This window comes from Lampetra planeri, chromosome 6, assembly GCF_965212315.1.
Source record: "Lampetra planeri chromosome 6, kcLamPlan1.2.h2, whole genome shotgun sequence".
NCBI classification, from domain to species: Eukaryota; Metazoa; Chordata; class Hyperoartia; order Petromyzontiformes; family Petromyzontidae; genus Lampetra; species Lampetra planeri.
Window position 1 is genome coordinate 16107881 of NC_136112.1, and position 20495 is coordinate 16128375.

General features: G+C 50.7%; 1 protein-coding gene across 5 annotated transcripts in view; it reads right to left on the reverse strand.

Annotated features, from left to right (window-relative positions):
• Positions 1–6158: 6158 nt before the first annotated feature.
• LOC144719618 (uncharacterized) overlaps positions 6159–20495 on the reverse strand; it is a 37681-nt gene continuing 23344 nt past the window's right edge. For all 5 annotated transcript variants that reach the window (XM_078595708.1, XM_078595703.1, XM_078595707.1 and 2 more), the window contains exons 15-22: positions 20203–20276; positions 17073–17157; positions 15620–16608; positions 14492–14552; positions 13346–13422; positions 12309–12559; positions 10217–10478; positions 6159–10078 (exon numbers count right to left, since the gene is read on the reverse strand). In XM_078595708.1, the coding sequence (XP_078451834.1) occupies positions 10010–10078; positions 10217–10478; positions 12309–12559; positions 13346–13422; positions 14492–14552; positions 15620–16608; positions 17073–17157; positions 20203–20276 (1868 nt within the window). In that variant the 3' untranslated portion in view covers positions 6159–10009. The remainder of the gene's footprint in view (positions 10079–10216; positions 10479–12308; positions 12560–13345; positions 13423–14491; positions 14553–15619; positions 16609–17072; positions 17158–20202; positions 20277–20495) is intronic.

Below are 20495 nucleotides of genomic sequence, written 5' to 3' on the forward strand. Positions count from 1 at the left end.
TTTTTGGATGAACGTTCAGATGTCTAAGGGCACCGGGTGATCAATAAGGTCTGAATTGGTGTGTAATAAGGGGCCGTCCATAAATGATGTCACGCGATTTTGGACGATTTTTGACCCCCCCCCCCCCGTCGTTACACGGCGTCACAAAAAGTCAGACCCCTCTCAAATATGACGTCACAAAGCTCTGCCCCCCCCCCAAAACCATTAAACATGCTTCAAATCGCTTTAAACTATTGTCATTGTAGTGCGTATTTAATGTGGCGCTGCACTCTGATGTTGTAGGAGAAAACATTTATTAAAAAGTCTATTCAATTAAGTAGAACGTGTTGTCTATATTTATTTAAAGTTGCGCATTTTTATGTGACGTCACATTTCTCAACCTCCCCCCCCCTCGTCACAAATGTCTGACCCCCACCCCCCCCCCCCCAAGGTGCGTGACGTCATTTATGGACGGCCCCTAACAAGAAAACACAAATCAAGTCATGACTTGACCTGTGCTCCCTTGACAAGAGAACGCAAATAAAGTGATGACCCAAAGTGGTTGACGACATCTTTCCAATGATTGCTGAGTTTGTACCCATCTTCTCGGTTGAAATTGTGTCTGTGTCTGGCTCCTGGGTCTGCCCCGTGACCTCCTGCCAGCGGGCGTTCGACACTTTACGTGGCCTCAAGGTGCACATGGCCTGGCACAAGCGTCGTGGTGACGTCACCGCCACTTAGTTACGAATGGCGGTTGTTGTTGTCTTGAAAATCACTCAGACAGACACGCTGTAACAAGTCACCTGCTTTACACTTTATTAACCTATTCTTGCACCAGTTGTAGGCACTCCTAGAACGACCTACACGGTCACTTAGACCTAACTTCTTCCACTCGTCTCTACGTTACACCTCAACTGTCCTGCCCTCGGCAGCTCTACTCCCAGTGTCTCTCTCCCCTACACAGCTTAGTCGCACTCAGCGTCTTCCTACACAGAGGCTTGTCCGCAGCTTCTCACACTCCCTCAGGCCCACTCACTCGTCTGTCCCGGGCGAGGGGATCAACCATCACCCGCCCGGCGACTCGTGAGGGTTGAGGTCTGTTGACGGCTTGAGTCGCAGCGGCGAGATGTCTTCACTCTTGTCCTCAGCAGCAGAGGTCAGTGTGAAGGAGATCGGTATGACCTCCGCTGCTGTCACATCTCCTAATGCCAAACGAATTTTATTCAGGGCTGGCTTGGCCCTGATCTTAGAGAGAATTAGACTGATCCGTACTGAACTAGATGTGGACAAGACACTCTTGAAATCACACGTAACATTGATGGGAAAAAATGTCTACATCTGATTGGGAACATGTAGATAACATGACTGCTTCATCAGCCGCTATAATGTCAGCTAAATGTGTAATGGGTTTTATATTCAATACAACACTCCAACATTCGTGATACACTGTTACAGCCTAGGGACGCAGCCTACTCCTAGCGTGCCTGACTCTGGCTACGCTCTCGGGTCCTCCGGCTACAATTACCCTAGGGGAGGCTACCTGACCCGACCCAGCCAAGGTGTGGGTCTAGACTCTGGCTTCCTCGGAACTCGCCTTTAAAAGGACGTAGAGCCGGGAGTCCCAGAGTCCCACCACTGGCCCGCACAGCGTCCCGGCCCTTACAAGGACAAGCGGGGCGAGGGGGTCCAGGGTCCTAAGCTAGCTGGTCTTGGGTCTTGAGCTGCGACTGGTCCCGATCAGCTGGGGAGTGGCCCTTTTATCCCCCTTGCCCATCGAGGGGTGGGGTTGCGTGGGATCCTAGATCCCCTGCAGCCCCCCGTTGGGGGCGCCAAGGGGATTAGCTGTCTGGGATCCTGAGGCCCTGGCACCGAAGGCTTAGCTGCCTAAGATCCTGAGCCCCCAGCAGCCACCCCCAACTTGGGCTGGCACAGTGGCCCCTCCCCTGGGGGACCCTGGTACCTGCAGATGGGCCCTGTCCACCACTGCCGGTAAGTGTGGCCCATCTACGGCACTACAAATGTAAAGATAACCTGATTTCCAACTTCAACCTCCTTTCCAAGAAGAAACCAGATCCACACGTTAAAAGGTTGTTATTAATCTGAGTAATAGTCCAATTTCCGATGGTCTAACATCGGTTCTGGCTAACGGGCTGAACTTCGCAGTCGCCCCCAAACACATACCAGTGGATGACACCATTGCTCAGGTCGATGCAGCCCTTAAGGGTTTGGGACACATCACTGCAGACGTGACAAGATCTGAAATCGCTGCAACCCTCAAAAGCGCTAAGATACCAGTCAGAAACATCAGTATGGATGAGCGTTTTGAGTTATCTCAATTGAAAAAGATGGATGATATCTCTTCTTGGTTCTTTCGGTAAAGTCACGTAGTAGGGAAGTAATAAAATAATAAAAATAAAACATAATATGTTTTAAATCGAAAAATGGATATCGTCATCCTCTCAGCCGACAAGGGCAATGCCACGGTCATCATGGACAAAACCGTGTACAACAACAAAATTCAGGACCTACTTAATGATGGTAGCTACACAAAATTTAAATAGATCCCACCAACAGCCTCGTTACAAAAACGAACAGTATCATCACTGATTCAGCTTCATTAATTTAACAGAACAAACGGTTTTCCTTAAAACCTTCTGCTGCTAGACCACCCAGATCATATGGCTTACCAAAAATACATAAAGAAGATCACCCCCTTCGTCCCATCGTCTCCACCATTGGCTCACCCACCTACAAACTGGCCCGATATCTGAGAGCTTGCAGCCATTCACTGGTAATTCCACCTCTTCTGTACTTAGCTCACCTGGTATCGTCAATTAAGGACATCTCACTGTCCCCAGGTGATTTGCTCGTTAGTTTTGATGTAGTTTCTTTGTTCACCAAAGTCCCTGTGCCCGATACCATTGCAATCATTGAAGACTTGGTCCAACAAAGATTGAATGCTGATGTACCGGCCCTGGTGAAACACTGCCTCACCAATACATACTTCACCTGGAATGGAACATTTTACAAACAAACTGAAGGCACCCCAATGGGTTCTCCCTTATCTCCGGTTGTAGCCAATGTTTTCATGGAAAAATTTGAGACGGACGCCATCCAGGCATCCACTCTACGCCCGTCCTTGTGGAAGAGGTACGTGGATGACACGTTCGTCATCTGGCCACATGGCCAACCGGCTCTGAACTATTTCCTCAACCACATCAATTCCATACATCCAGCCAACAAATTCACCATGGAGGTAGAAAAGGATGGCATGCTACCTTTCTTGGATGTCCTATTAAAAGAGACCAGATGGCTCAATGAGTCATTATGTCTACAGGAAAGCAACCCATACTGATGCCTACCAAAAAAACTGACTCCCACCACCATCCATCCCAGAATAATTCCCTCATAAAAACTCTACACCACAAAGCTCAATGTATCTCCAACCATGAACACATAACCAGTTAACTCAAACACGTATACCAAGCTCTCAAGGCGAACGGATATTCTGACTACACAGTCCGCAAAGCCATCACCCCAACCGTGAGGAAGGAGTCATCTGAGGATCCAATCAAAATCATCACCTTGCCATACATAGCAGGGGTAACCAAAAATATTTCCCAAATCATGAACAAACACAAGATCCAGGTCTGATTTAAAACAGTACATAAAATTCGTGACATGATCCCATCTGTGAAGGACAATATCCCTGACATGCAATATCCCGGTGTCTACAAACAAGCTGTATCTGCGGCAGCAGTTACATTGGGGAAACTAAGCGACATGTCTCGGACTGTGTTCGTGAGCATAAGGCAGATTTGAAACACGGTAGGACCAATAATTCTGCCGTGGCTGATCATTATTTTATGCGGCTGGCACAACAAAGATTTGTTCATGAAGCCATCCATATATCGACACAGACACAATTTCAACCGAGAAGATGGCTACAAACTCAGTAATCATTGGAAAGATGTCATCAACCACTTTGGGTCATGACTTGATTTGTGTTCTCTTGTCAAGGGAGCACAGGTCAGGTCATGATTTGATTTGTGTTTTCTTGTTACCTTACTCCAGGGCACATATGCCCTGCCCACTTCGTTCTGACACCAGGACGTTTTGTTGGCACTGCATGTCCCATGCTTCCACCGCCGGAGCTCTTGTGCCACGCCCACTTTTTTAAACCTTTAAAAACGGTTGACTCCGGTGACCTCCCCCTCTTTCCTCCTAAAGACGATAGCCTGTGTTGTGACGAAACGTCCTATCTACGTGACTTCACCGAAAGAACCAAAGAATATTAGACGGCCTGCCATACCACATAGCGACACAGAACAAATGGCCATCAATCGCTGCTAGATGGAAGCGCGTGTGTGGATGCAGTGGTCAGCGCGCTACGCTGCCCTACGAAAACCCGCAAACCCAGTTCGATTCCTGCTCACGGCCAACACCGGTGACGATTATCTGAATCGCTCCTGGGCCTCCCCTAGAACGACTTGGCCTCAAATGAGTACCTGGTGTGTAGTAAACATCGCGCCTGGGGAGACAAAGGTGGCCCGGCGTGGTTGCTGGCCACCGGTCTTCTCGTGTGGCAGTGCCCCAACAGTGTTGTAAGGCTACACAGGATGGGGATCTTCGTCTTTGTGTAATACCACTGTTTATATCTCCATCAAGTGCGAGTTAACAAGCAATAGATGAGCACTCGGGAGCAATAAGTCATGAGTGAGATTGTTTGGTTATGTTTTTGCCCAGGGGAAAACCTCACCGAGTCTCACGACTTCGTCAGGAGGGTCGAACGTCGCTGGCCGCTGTGCCGAACCCCCCGGGTTTGATGAATTTGCGGTGTAATCGTTCAAGTTTGGCAAATTGACGCCGGCACACGAGCCCCCCACACTCTTCGTGTCACCGCAATGTTATCGTCCATTGTGAAGCAGACCGCGTATATAGTAGTATTATTATCATGGCATTATTAGGGTTAACAAGACCCGCAGTAATAACCAGGGCGGCCCCTGGGATCGAACCGTGAACCCGTGATGAGCGGCACTCCTACGTTGCATAGGAATTCTCGTTGTATGACGTGCTTATGGATGTATGTTGAACTTCTTTCACACCGTGCGTAGCCAACCGCGCTAATCAGAGGTGCGAGGAAGTGCAAAACTAAACACAAAAAGCAGATCTAAAGAAATTAGTTTGTCAATATAGATTATTTAAAAGTGCATCGCTCCAGTGGCTTCCTAATATCGGAAGAGCGTTCCAGACGGCCGCAGAAGCACGCGATGCGATGACCGTCTTTTTTCGACGGTTAGCCAAAAATCCGCTGCTGCTGCTGCGCTGATGACCAGAGTGCGCGTGATGGTTTATGCTGCTTGACAAGATCAGCGAGGAATTTGGTGGTTCACTGGTGGCAAGCACTGTGTGTGTAACGAGCGCGACCCACTAACGATAGCAGTTGCGCGTCTACCCAATGACCTCGCCGAGGTCGGTGGACATCCTTGTGCTCGGGACAGCCACGCCTTGCCCGTGCCCTGATTGCATTCAGCGCATTTTGACCGCGCTTACCAGATTTGGCGACTTGCCGATATTTTTTTTCTATCCAAACTCTGCGGCTCTGCAGCCCATGGCAGTCGAACAATCGTGGAAACTCAACCGACGGCGAGTTGCAGACGGATCTCTCTTTGAGCGTTTAAAGCCCCCAGTCGGTTTGCCCCAAGAACACAGCCTCGCAGCAGTAAAAATACGCGGCATAGGCCGGCTAACAATGGGGTATCGGGTACTGAGGATTCATCGCGCATGATTCTCAGCGGACCCGCTCATCCGCCAGTCTTGGCCTGATGACCGACGCATGCATGCGAACGAAGAGCTGCGTTGGTAGCGGTGCACAGATAGAAGACTCAACGTGTTCGTCAAGACCACAGTGTGGCTGTAAAACACAATAGAAACAATGAATGTTCCAAACAGTGGACCGTTGGGCACAGGCCAGGGTTTGAGATGTAAGTGGGTGAGATGCTACACTCTCTGTGGAAGAGACACGCTCACTCTCTGCGTGGAAATGTAAACAGCGGAGCACGACCACAAAGTGCTTTGGAGGCACGCGACGTCTCATCAATACGTGCCCCCCCCCCCTCGGCTGTAGAGCGTTACCTCCGAACGATCTTCTGCAACACCACCACCGGCAGGGCACGACGACATTTTGATGCACTTTATTTTACAAAGTCCCGCCAAGTAACCTCGCAACAAACCACGATCCCTACAGACCAACAGCTCCACACCAAAAGGCAATCGCCGTCGTACGGAATTGGTTTCCCCCCTCCTCCTCCTCCTCCTCCCAAAGGACGCCGCTCGTCCGCTTCTCGGCCAGTGGCCGTTCACCTTCGTCCGCAAGGAGCCATGATCAGCGCAGAGTGGGGGGGGGGGGGGTTGAGCGGATTCACCCCCCACCCCACCCCTCGCTTGCTCAACGCCTCATTCAAAGCGAGGTCACAGAGCTCAGCCGAAGGCCTCCTCCGATCCTCAACGACCTGTGATCCCCCCCCCCCAACCACCACGGCTTCATTAACACCGCGCACATGCGTCTGGGGTGCAAGGGTGAGGGCATTGTGTGCGCGCAGTCATCCACGGTGGGGGCCCGGCCATCCCCGGCAGCCGATCGCTGGCAAACCGGGTGGGTGGGAACCTGCAGCTTCCACAAAAAACACAACTGAACCACCAGTTTGGAATAAGTCCCACAGTGTGAAACAGAAATAGCATTTACAATACTTGACAAAGATGTTCCACACTCCCTACTCGAACCCCACGTCACCCCTTCATAGAAAACCGAACATCGTGCGCATTATATTCCCGTGGATGTGTTTTTGTTTGTTTTAACGAGTCGCTGTGGGTACCGAGTATGCCACGCGGGCGACTGTGCTTGCTGGCGAGTGTCACAATGTCGGACGCTCTCGTGCCCATCTAAAAAAAACTGACACTTGGGGAGGAACTGTCTTTGCTATTCAAACGTGCCTTTCAAGGTTACTTTGTAAAGATTATAATAGGTTCAAGTAATTTTCATCAACTAACAAAATACACAGTTAAGGTGAGGAAGGGCGGCATGGGGAGCGGTGCGTGGTGACTATTCCTGTCGGCATGAACTGCCAGTGAGACGCTGAGAGGTAAGGGGATGAAAGTCTTCATCACTTCCAAGAGTCGTAGTAGTATCATCACACAGACGGACGATAAAAATCAATCGGCAATTGCACGTCGCAGGATTTAAACCGTCAGCAGTTCAACCACCACCCCCCCCCCCCCATACCGTGTGTGAATTTGGGCAATATGGGTCCTCGACAAAGGATCACAAAGACATTGGGGGGGACATAAAAAAATAATTACTGGGACACCTCGCCAGGGGGAACAGGTAATCATCCAGACAGGGAGCGAGCGTGCCAGGTGGCAAGTGAGAGAGCTGGACCGGGCAACAGGGAGAAATATGGACACAAAAATACGGAACCAAAACTGATCGAGTAAACCTCCACGTCAAAAGGCATAAAATCCAACATACATGTGTTTACAAATTAAAAAAAATTACATCGCCATCAAGAGATTCAAAATATAAATGGTTTCAAGTAGAGCTGGACGGAGTCAATGCCACAGCCTCGCAGCTCCCTCCTCGGTCTCATCATCATCATCGCTGCCGTCATCGTCGTCGTCATCGTCATCTCCACCAACGCCTCCAGGTTTCAACCACAGCCGCGGTCCCACTTCTTCAGACACGGCCGTTATTACAGCAAATGTAAAATTAATATTTGACGAGACTTAGAAACAAGGTGATAAGAATGGGTACTCTCTTGTGGAGCCAGAGAGATTAAGGGGCAATTGAATTCAAAGGGTCGACTATTTGAATAGACGTAATGAATGAGCCAGCCTGACCCAGCTGTACGCGTGCTTGTTAACGAGGAATGCATTTGCCCATTCCAGCTGCTGAAAATATGTAACGCATTCTCCTTTCAAACGCAGAATTCGCATAATCTCCACGCTCTGTAATGCCGACATCTGGAAAGGCTCGAGCCATCCCACCTGGCCACCTGGTGTGGGGAGGAGGTTACACGCACATATTGGACACTCGCTGGGTTACGTTACGAGTCACTTCGCGTTAACTCAGGCGGCAATCCGTAGCACAGGCAACCCATACGAGGCAGCTTCGTTTTCTAAGCGTGCAGTTAAAGATTAAAACAAATATTTCACCCCACAGCCGCCACGAGCCTAACTTGAATCCGCAAAGTGCCAATGGGAATCTCGGTCGGGTATGAATGTGTGCGAGTGGCCAGATTAAAATGCGCGCGGTCGAATGCGGACAGCGAGACACGGGGGTTGCAGTCAATAATACAAATGTGGACTTAGGAATGTGGAATGGCCAATGAAGATATGTACGTGGATGGCCAGGCCAGAGAGATGTGGCACACGTGCAAAAAATAACATCACACACCGCAGCCCCCATTTCGATTGAGAAGGCGACGCGCGGCCGTCAAGGTAACGTAGCTGTGGCGTTGTTCGTTTAAAGAGGCACCGCATGGTGAGTGAAGTCGCAGCGTGCTCACACTGGACAACGGGAGCAGTCGGGTGTGATTGGTTCAAGAGCCACTGAGCAGTCAACGTGAAGGAGGATCCGTGCATATATTAGACATCCGACTGCCGACAAAACCCAACGATGCCACTCCCATGTTCAAAAACCACTGCGGTGCACAGCTCCAGTGGGGAGTGGGGGTCCATTGTAATGTGCGGGCATTGACCTTGCTGCCCAAGCGTCCCAATGAAGCCGTGAGTCTGGCAGCGGGGGCTATGCGACTCAACGGTGCGACAAACCATAGGCCGAGGTTCTTAGTAGGCGCGTGCGTGTTTATCCACACGCTGACGTGAGGTCCATGAATTAGATGCAAAATTCAATGAATTTCTCATCCCAATAGCACAACATGGAACTTTTGCACAAAGAATCGTAGAAGTAAATTCTCGGTGAGAAAAGAATGTTTCTTTTCTTCACCTGTTAAATGGCCATGAATGCCAGCCGCTATCCGGACAGGATCACTTATGGACACACACTTTGGTTTGCTTGGCATTCACCGGTGGAGAAGTAACCATGTTTTATGTGGCCTTGCAGAGAAGACTCTCATTCGAAGGTGTACTCACGTAACATGATTGCAAAATAAAACTTGGGGATGGTCTAAACGAAATAAAAAAACGTTTATTTCTGGTGGCAGAAAAGTGGACGTGCCATTGCAGAGATTCTCGCAATGGAAAATAACTTACAAACCCTTTCCTCCCTCGAACAGACGTGTCCATCACCACAACCCGCTTCCCTCCGCCCTAAAGGCAAGAACGCTCCATCCACCTTTCAATTTCGACTTCACCTAACTCACCCCCCCCCCTGGACCAACAATACCACACAAAATGTGCTGCCCCTCCGGTTGTAAAGCGCTCTGCTCCAGAGGCACTCCCCTCCACGTGGGACTTGCGACCTGCTGCAGCTGTTCCCCACTGCTATGATGGGAGCTGATATGTCAGTGCAGTCATATGTGGCATCGTTAACATCTTAGTGCACACCTGAAAATCAAAGCCTATGACGATGCAAGTCTGCACATGTCAGTGGTCAGAGACTGCACACATCACTCCAATGTTCAAGGGGAAACATTTTGGTTACATCCCAGCGGCTAAGCTGCTCAAACCAAACACTGCGAATCCATGTGCGGCGCCATCACGGTACTCAGTTATGAGCAATGTCAGTGTAAGACGCCCTCTGATCGGCTGTTGGCGGTCCGGTCCGATGCCTCCCGACGGAGTTGCATAACGTTTGTGCCCCCTCGCGAATAACCAGGTCGGCTGTATCGTCTTCACGAGCGGATCTCGTGTCCTGCTTCACGAGTGGATCTCGTGTCCCGGTTCACGAGCTGAGCCCATGTCCCGGCTCACGAGCTGAGCCTGTGTCCGGCTTCACGAGCTGAGCTTGTGTCCCGGTTCAAGAGTGGAGCTCATGTCCAGGTTCCAGACTCCGTTGGCCGTAACTCGCAAATCAAAAGAGGTTTTCTTCAAATGTTGCCATGAGGTCCTTTTGGAAATTCATATCAATGGTTCCTGCCAGCTGCACGCACACACAAACACACGCACATGCAATTAATCAAAAACAGGCCGCCGTAGCATCTCGGGTTTCAACTCGTGCAATTGACAAGTTTTCTCTGGGGCAAATGAAACCGTTCCGACGAAGCGCAATTATTCTCACCGCCTCTCTCCTTCGCCTCTCCTGCTCCCGCTGCCTGGCGATCTCTCTCTCCCGCTCCTTCGCGGCCTGCTGCTTATGCAAATCATGTGGTGCCTGCTGCTGCTGCTGCTGATGATGATGCTGATGCTGCTGCATGTCCATGTCTGTGTGCATGGCCTGCACGTGGTGCTCCAGTTCAATCTTCTCGAGCTGTTGTTGCTCTAGCCTCGTCACCTCCTGTGCCCCACGTGGACACTCCATAGACTCCTCCTCATCCCGATCTCTGCGGAAAAACCGCGTGTGCGCACATACGGATCAGCAAGAGGGAACACGCAGGCCAGAACATGCGCGTGCGCACACGAGCGTACGGCAAAACGCATAACGCCACAAGCATGGTGCTCAGTTAGCCTAGTTAATGAAGAAGGACGCTATGATTAATTATCTTAAATATCGAAGTTAAATCTTTAAATGGCTACATCACGATAAGACCGATTAGAGAGAAGCTTCCTGTTACATATTACAACTGCCCAATCTGCAAAGTACTGAGCATTTACAATTCTAACTCATCTTTAAAGCACAGCAGGGAAATGGTTAGTTTCACAATTGACATTGTATTAGGCAATGTATGTTTGTTTAACTTCTTTCGCACTGTGCGTAGCCGTAGCCAACCGTACTAATCGGAGGTGTGGGGAAAGAACTAAACACAACAAGCAATGCACACTGCCGCTATAATTGCTGACACTAACCTGCCATTACCATTGGAACCTCCTTTGCCAGTAGCAAAATATGATAATTGTTTTTTTACCCTTTAATCTGGCAACAAAACTGACACCTTTTTTTACAAGGAGTCAGGAGTGCGCCTTTTGGCGTCATCTGGTCCAACACCATGTGAGACTAGGCTCTAAGAAAAGCTGTCTCGGGTGTGGACCAATTAATTTCAAGGAAAGTGCATACATTATCAGAGTTGTGTTTTTTGTTTGCATTCTGAGCGCAGGTATTGTGGTCAATGCAAACATGACTCCTTGTAAACAAGGTGTCAGTTTTGTTGCCAGATAAAAGGGTTAAAAACTAATTGTTATATTATTATAACCTGCTATTGTTGAACACAGGGCCGTAACGGTGGCATCGGACAACATTCAGATTTGACATGGTAGCACCATTTTAATGATACTTCCCAGTCTCCTGAACAAGCCCAAAACAACGAAATCGCCATCACCGGGCCCAACCTTGTAAATTGAAGAGGGCTAAGCCTGATGAGTACTTGAATAGGAGATGGCCTGGGTATACTCGGTGATAACAAAGCGCCGCAGTGACGAGATGTTCACTTTCTCGTCCGATATACAGGAGGCTGTGGGTTCGATCCCAACCCTGACACCTGCTGTATATTTGGAGTTTGCATGTTCTCCCCGTGGTTGCGTGGATTTTTATCCAGGTACTCCGGTTTTTCCTCTCCACATTTAGAATAAATTTAACTCACGTAGGCTTTTGCGACCAATATCTGATGAAGCTCGCTGTGATTACCGGCGAAACGTCGTACTCAGATTGTAAATGTTGTTGATTTGCTCTCCAACACACCGGTGTGCTGTACGAGTAACAAATTGGCACGTTCTGTTTAAGTGACAAACCTTACTAATTGGCTGTGGCGGGTGGTGGCGGGTTTAATGACATTCATATTTTCGCGATCCAACCAAAAAAACACTATATTATGGATTTAGAATCAACTTGCGTTTAAGAGTATTTGGCTGCTACTATAAATGTCCACACGATAAGCCACTTCGTTGGGCTATCATTTGTGGCCAGGTCACTTCTGAAAAAGAGCTGTATAGCTCAGTGGGCCTTACCTGCTAAAATAAAAAATTGTTCAGTTTTAGTTGAGTATAGGCGGCTTTGGCTGCAAGGTGACCTAGGATGTGGGAGTAGAGCGAAATGTATTTGAAACTGCTGAGAGCCCTCGGTGTTCACTGCATGTCGCACGTGAGTGTCCTCCGGGTTACGCACCGACACGCATGCGGGAACTCGCGAGCCGCGTCTTGAGATACAGCGGCCGCGGCTCTGCAAATGAAATCTGTGAGGCGGAAGTGGCAAACTCCCCCCCCCACCTCCCCTCCATCACCTTTGTCGCTGCTCCTTCTCAGAGTGCTGCAGCTGCATGCGCTTGTACTCCCCCCTCTCACGCTCCCTCCTCTCGCGCTCCTCCTTCTCCCGCGCTGCCCTCTTGAACTGCTCAAAGCTCTCGTTGGCCGCTCGGCCTCCTCCCCCGCTTGCCCCGACTCCTCCGCCGCCGCCGCCGCCGCCACACGGGGCCACCGGGGCGACCATCTTCACCAGGCTGGCCCAGCCACCCATGTTCTTTATTTTCACATCCTGATGACCAACAAACATGGCAGCACCACAACAATATTCACGTGGCGCTAAAACGATGCAACCAAACGACTCCAAGCGCTGCACAACTGCAAAAGTAGCAATCGGACAGCGAACGGAGAAAAGGGAAAACTTGTTACACACACAGAGACGACACGGAGAGACCAACCTCCCCCTCAGTCACACACCGACAGCAGCTCACACTCCGAGCTGCACATCCTCATCCAAGCAAACGTCTCGTGATGGAAGCGAGTTGGTCTCGTTCCGATTGGTGGAAGTGAGTCGGTCTCACTCCGATTGGTGGAAGTGAGTTAGTCTTACTCTGATTGGTGGAAGTATGTCTCCAGCATCAAGATCAAGAGGCTTATACCCACAATCCAGTGGTGCATGCAGCACAGGCTGGGAACCACAGCTCTAAATCAACACATGGAGCCACACACTCTCATGAGCAAACAGAGATGCACCGTGTAGCCTTCAACGGACCGTTGTGGCAAGTGCTGTCAGCGAGCGCATATGAAGGCCGGCAGGGAGTATGAGCTGGTGGGAGACCAGCACCACGCCCAGCCGCCTTTGTCTTCCCAGTGGCAATATTCGCCACACCACACTCGGGTACTAATTTAAGGCTGAGTCGACCTAGAGGAAACCCAGGACTGGTTAAGATATTAATCACCAATGTTGGTCATGATCAAGAATGTAACGCCGGTCCCTGAGGTCGTAGGTGCAGTGCAGTAACCACCACACTCCAGCACTGCCCACGCGCACACACTCGACACACTGCAGAACACGCACCTTCTGGGGCTGACCAGGAGGGGCAGCAAGCTTTGGCTTTTCTGGCTCCGGGACCCCAAATAAGAACGCGGTGTCCTCTGCATCCACACACACAGCACGGGCAGCAGCAGCAGCAGCAGCTTGAGTGTCACTGAGCACACCCAAAGACGTAGAACACCCTGCCACCAGACGTCTGAAACGTGCCGAGTGTTTCTCAATTCCGTGGCCTGTGCAAGACGAACCTGTTTAGACTTGACATCAAAGATGCAAGGGAAATGTTTTTTTCCATTACTAATTATTCATTTTATTAACTTACTATTTTCTCATGCTATTCGTGGCTCACAGTTGCAAATGACTTTGCTCAGCCGGTGTTCGCCGCTGAGGTCGTGACGGGTTTCTATTCATTCTTGTTGCTCTGTGCCCTCCGCCACCCCCTCATGTACCGTCCCCGTTCTGCTATCCTGTGCAGCGAGGTCCACTTCATTGAGGGCGATATCGCTCAATTGAGAGAACGGGTTAGCTCTTCACTTTTGCAGTGTTGGAGGTGTTGTTTGTTGCTGGCTGCTTGACGTTTTGGGACTTTGGGCCTGTGCACAGCAACTGTGTTTTTACACTCGGCAATTATAATAATAATCACAATCTAAAACGCACAATGTTCAATTGAGAACTCGGAGTGCAGCCAGAGCTCAAAGTCCCAAGGACATAGCGTGAGCAGGCCGGAAGGGGGTGAGAGTCTGAAGGGGGTGAGAGTCTCAAGGGGGTGAGAGTCTGAAGGGGGTGAGAGCCTGAAGGGGGTGAGAGTCTGAAGGGGGTGAGAGTCTGAAGGGGGTGAGAGTCTGAAGGGGGTGAGAGTCTGAAGGGGGTGAGAGTGTGAAGGGGGTGAGAGTCTCAAGGGGGTGAGAGTCTGAAGGGGGTGAGAGCCTGAAGGGGGTGAGAGTCTGAAGGGGGTGAGAGTCTGAAGGGGGTGAGAGTCTCAAAGGGGTGAGAGTCTGATGGGGGTGAGAGTGTGAAGGGGGTGAGAGTCTCAAGGGGGTGAGGGTCTGAAGGGGGTGAGAGTCTCAAAGGGGTGAGAGTCTGAAGGGGGTGAGAGTGTGAAGGGGGTGAGAGTCTGAAGGGGGTGAGAGTGTGAAGGGGGTGAGCGCCTGAACACAGTGTGCAGCGTCTCACCGTGCAGGCCTGACGGAGACGGCGTGCGCACGTGCTCATCCAGGATTCTCTGAAGTCCGTCCTGCGCGGCACAACCACATCCACACACACACTCAGCGAGACCGAGCCGTGACCACACATCATCCGGACTGTCAGGCCAGGAGGCTTGGCGGCAGAGCGAGGAGCGTCTTCGCAGTCGGTAGGTCACGAGTTAAAATCACGGTTGGGGGGTTGACTCAGCCAATCATCCCTCTGGCGTCAATAAAACAGGTGGGGAAGTCAAAAGTGGTTGTCCTACGGGCAGACTGCCCCCAACCATAGGACAGTGGAATTCCCACCGCTGGCTCAGGGCTGTGTGCAGGAGATGAGCACCGATGCCTCGCCGTCCGTTTGAGCGGAAAGTCAATTTGACTCGGACCAGTAGGCTATGCGTGGACGTTGAATTTCTGTCGCACGGTACGTGCTAATCGTAGGTGCGGCATACTTTAAGGGTATACTTAATGTATACTAAGGTCATACTTTACACATTACTACCATGCGCGATCCCAAGTGAGTACGGCGAGTGCTCGCTTAACGGACATCCACGCATCGTGCGTTGCGCTGTAACACGGTTCTTCAGTCAGGGAACACTTTACTTAACACGGCGTTGTAATGCAGTTTCGGAGAGGTCGACGACAAGCTACTTTCTCCAGCTGTGCGGCTGAGTGGTATCAGGATTCTGAGTATACACACGGAATGACACAGTACACGGAGTGATAGAGTAAGTGGCGGCGTACCCTCATGCCATATCTTTGTCCCACCATAGGATGGCTACAGGCTGATTTTAGAAGGTAAATGTGATTCAAATTTCCAATTTTGTATTTACTTCCTGTAATGTATATACATGTAATTCCCTGCTTAATGCGGCACCTTTCAAGAAGAACGCCTTCAACCGCGTTAAACGAGGAATTACTTAGTTTAGAGGTAATTCTTCGGCACTGGGATGTTTTTGTTAAGTATGTAACTTATTTCTCACCGTACGTAGCCAACCATGCTAACTGAAGGTGCTTCGGGACCAAACTGGAGCACACGGAGGAAACCTGCGCGGAGACCGGTTTCGAGAACACAACGGCCCGGCCCACAAGCCCCGCCGCCCCGTGCAGCACTCACCAATCCCGGCGAGGACTGTGGGGAGCTGAGGCTGAGGGGCGAGAGGGCGCGTCCAACCCCGAACGCGTCGCCGGACAAGGCGTCGAAGCTCATCCTGTCCTGCGAGCCGCCCAGCACGCCGTGCGAGAACGGCCCATCGCTCCCAAACTCGGAGAACTCGGACGAGTCGCGCAGCGGGGAGATGACGCCGTGCGCGCCGTCCTGGTTGGACCCTGCGTCGTGCTGCAGCTCGCTCTGGGAGAACGTCTGGTGAAACGAGTGTTGCGCGAACGGAGCGCCCTGCTGCGATGGCTGAGGCAGGGAACCCTGGGAATAGTCCTGTTGCATGTGCTCCATCGAAGCGAAGACGGGCTGCTGTTCCAAAGGATTGTGGGCGTATGCCTCTTGATCTTGATGCTGGAGCACATCTTGAGAGGCCAGGCGCTCCGTCTGGTCGCCCTGTCGAGCGTGCTGCCGCAAGGCGTCGTGCGTGACCTCCGACGCGTGACAACTCGCGCCGTGCGCCAGCATGCTCTGCGCATGCTGCAGCTGCGCGCCGGCCGCGTGCGGCGCGTGGAGGCCCTGGTGCTGCAACTGCGGCGCCACCGTGCCGGGCGAGAGCACGCGCGGCGCGTCCGAGCGCGCAGGGCGACCCTGGGAGAGCCGCAGATCCGGCGAGTGCGCCGCGTGGGAGCTCGCCGCCATCGCCGCCGCCGGACGCGATGCGCCGCGCTGCGGCTCGTCGAGCTGCTGCGCGTGCGCCGACGGCGCGCCGGGCGCGAGCGCTGTGGCGTGCTGAGCGTATGGCGCCGCGGGGGGCACCTCGGGCAGGCACGGGGGGGCGGCGGCGCGAAGAGAGGCGGGCGGCGGTGCCGCCGCCGCCGCTGCGTGGAGAGGGACGGGGCTCTGCGTGTACGGGGCCAGCGAGCCGGAGCTCTGCGCTTTCGGAGGTCGGGGGGCGGCTTTTGTGCTCGGTCGCGAGGGCTGGGGCGGAAGGCTGCTGTGGAAAGCTGGAAAAGGCAAAGCGAGCGATGGCCGCGTTACGACCACGCGCACAACGGGGCTCAGCGTACGCGGCGTAACCTCTCCACGCTGGACTCGAGTAAGCCAGAATTTGGGGGCAACAAAATAAACAAAGCAACGAACCCTCCAGAAAGAAGATTGTCCACACGCTCATGAAGCTGTGCACGGTAGGCGACGGCGCAAAGCTCAATGCTGATAGCGTGTGGGAAACATGAGGTACGACTTTCGACGGCAGCAAATGTAAGACGACGTCGCCATGCAGTGGCAATTAGCGAGCTCCGTGATTATCTGTTCACGGCGGTCAGCGGACCTGTGCCCTTGGGACACCCTCGGTCGTCACACGCTTGCGCTACCATGGGTCTCCTGTCTCAATTAACCAGTGACCCCCGGGACACAGCAGCTACGAACCCCCCAGAATGAGCGACCAAAGCACGAGCGTGGTCCTGCACACCTGGAGTGATGGGGAGGGTGGTTGCCGTGGACACCACGTAGGAGTGCGGGAGCCTCTCGTTCGATTCTCCCGGTAACGCGGTCATCTGCAAGGATAACGATAAGCGCGGTTAGCCTCGGATTGAAGCTCTACGCTTCGGCCTGTTGCCTCTGAGACGGCAGCCTTCACACCAACGTTTAGCTATTGCCTCTTGAGCATTGAATGCTGGCTTCTGCCCGTGTCGGGTCGAGTTGATTTGTTTGAGCAAGTGAGAGAACTCCAAGAGACCAGGATAAACTAATTTGTTCGAGTGACCTGGGTCGCCAAACTGAAAAAACTAATAATACACAAGTACAGTAGTAGTTCAGTGACATCGGTTAACAGTTTTTCAGTTAACGTTTCGCCTCCCATAGGACCTCCCCTGGTTTCGACCAACTGTAAATGTTGGTTAACGGCACGTTTACGTTATGCACGCGGGCGCCAATTTCGGCCAATCTGAGTGCTCGGAAGTGGGGCGAGGCCATGCCCTGAGCTGTCTATGAGCGTTTAGACCTCGACTGGCTTTGTTTACATTGTTTCTTGTTTTGGCAGTAGGAAAAGCTTTCTTGCCGACACAGTGACTTTTACAATTTTTTCAACTTATGAGTATATTCGATGAACAGTTATTTTGGTCAACAGCAGTTTTCGTGGAACGGATGATAAACGTTAACCGAGGGATTACTGTACAGCGATGAAAACAACAGATATCAGTGCGAAACAAGCGTGTCACCTGAGAAATGTAAAATTATTGCACAAAAATTAATCAATAATAAAATCCCTGTCGCGGTCAGCTGGGGCAGTTAATTTTTACACTGGTCACAGCACAATTATAACGACGTTACAGAGACATGAATAGGCCTTGGCAAAGTAAGGTAAAAACAACGAGCCTACCTTTACCCTACCACAAAACAATCACTCTACCCTGCCTTTCACCCTTTAGCAAGGTAAGGTAAAAGGTAAAAAGCAACGAGTCTACCTTTACCCTTACCCCATACAAATTACCCGATTACAGGGTAATTACTGGGGTACTACACATTAAAAAGGTTTATAATGGTAAATGCTAGGTAGAGCGCTTTATTCATATAGAATACTCTCGATGATTCCAACTTTACACGCTTGTCGTTGTTGTTGTTGTCGTTGTATCCTCAAATCTTGTAACTCAATTTTAACCCCACTTCCCAATGTGGTATCGACTGCAACTTGGTATACTTATGTCATACTGATGACAATACTATATTCTATCATAAAAAATATATGTATTTTGAAACATTCTTTTTCACATGTTATGTTTCGGCTTGGGTCTAATTCTCGACGGTCAACTGATGTTGGCTGTAATTGGCCACGGTCCCTTACGTTATGGCAAGCTTTGCGGCCACTTCCTGGAGTCGTGGAGTTCTGCCATTACTAGTACATTTAATTTAATAAAAGCGTGTTTTAAATTTTTTTAAAATATTACTTGTTAAATGGAGGCCACGGACTGCGCCACGGAGCTTTTAGCGGTAAACATGGTACCGTATTTACCGGGTAATATTTCGCGCTAACTTTACCCTACCGGGTAATTCTTCCACGCTACCTTTACCCTACCCTTTACCTTACCCCTTGGCATGTCGACACCTTTACCCTTTACCTTTACCCTTTTACCCGGTAAAAAGGGTAAATTACCTTACCTTGCCGAGGCCTAGACATGAAACAGATTTGGTCCTTTCGATAAAGTCACGATAAAAAGAATAATAAAAATAAAGTGAATGAAAATTCGAAAAAATACAAATACTGTAGCCTGGTTCTTAATCGGAGTGAGTGTACTGGCAGTCTATAATGTAGACTGTAACCTGGTTATTAAGTTTTATGAGTGTACTGGCAGTCTATAATGTAGACTGTAGCCTGGTTATTAAGCTGGGTGAGTGTACTGGCAGTCTATAATGTAGACTGTAGCCTGGTTATTAAGCTGAGTGTACTGGCAGTCTATAATGTAGACTGTAGCCTGGTTACTAAGCTGGGTGAGTGTACTGGCAGTCTATAATGTAGACTGTAGCCTGGTTATTAAGTTTGGTGAGTGGACTGGCAGTCTATAATGTAGACTGTAGCCTGGTTCTTAACCTCGGTGAGTGTAATGGCAGTCGAAAAACATGTTTTTTTGTGTAGCTACCATCATTAGGTAGCTTATTGTACACGGTCATCATGGACAAAACCGTGTACAATAACAAAATTCAGGACCTATTGGCATTAGCTGGTGCTGCCGAGACACTTGGGCTACGCCCATCTCCCAACCTTTATAAACAGTTTGCCTTTAGAGGCTAACCCCCCTTTTCCTGATGACGACCGCTTGTGTTGAGATCGAAACGTCGTGGCTTTTTGTTTGTTTTTCATTTTTCAGGCTACAGTATACATTATAGACTGTCAGTACACTCACCAAGGTTAAGATTTTAGAAGAGATGCAATTCCAAGTCTTTGGGGCATTGACAAAGAAGAGTTGAGAATCGTGCGAGTGTTTTAGCCCTCGGTGCGGCTGCACGTGTGTGTGTGTACGTGTGTGTGTGTGTGTGTACGTGTGTGTGTGTGCGAGTGCGTGCGAGTGTTTTAGCCCTCGGTGCGGCTGTACGTGTGTGTGTACGTGTGTGTGTGTGTACGTGTGTGTGTGTGCGAGCGAGTGTTTTAGCCCTCGGTGCGGCTGTACGTGTGTGTGTGTGCGAGTGCGTGCGAGTGTTTTAGCCCTCGGTGCGGCTGTACGTGTGTGTGTGTGCGAGTGTGGTGGGGAGCGGGAGTGCAGCAGTTAGCGCGCTGTGCTGCAAAGCAGGCGATCCGAGTTCGATTCCCGCTCACGGCCAACACCAGTGATGATTATCTGAAATGGGTCCTGGGCCTCCCGAAGGTTGACTCAGCTTCAAATGAGTACCTGGTGCGGTGTATAAGCATTGCTACTGGGGAGAAAAAGGCAGTCGGGCGTAGTGCTGGCCACACACCCCATCGCCGGCCATCACAGGTGCTTGCTAACAGCACTTGCCCCAACAGTCTGTTAAGGCTATATGGGGGGGATCTTTGTCTTTGTTTGGTGCCGTGTCCATGTATGTTGAACTTGTTTTGCACCAACTGTGCTAATCCATGAGGGCCATACCTGCTCTGTTGACACGTTGGTTTCATTCGCATGCATGTGGGTACTGCTCTCCACCAGAGGGTAGCTCACGCGCCCTAAGAGACCCGTTCACACACACACAGTTTTGCAAGTTATTCCTATGCACTAAAAATAACGGTCACAGCAGCTCATTAAAAAAACATTCCAGTCACCAACAAAATGTAAGCGTACGTAAGCTCCACATGACACTAGACTGGTGGCAGTTGACGTGCACAGCCAATGAACTAGCTCAGCCATGGGCTGTCAACCACGGTTGCAGGTTTCAGTTAACACTT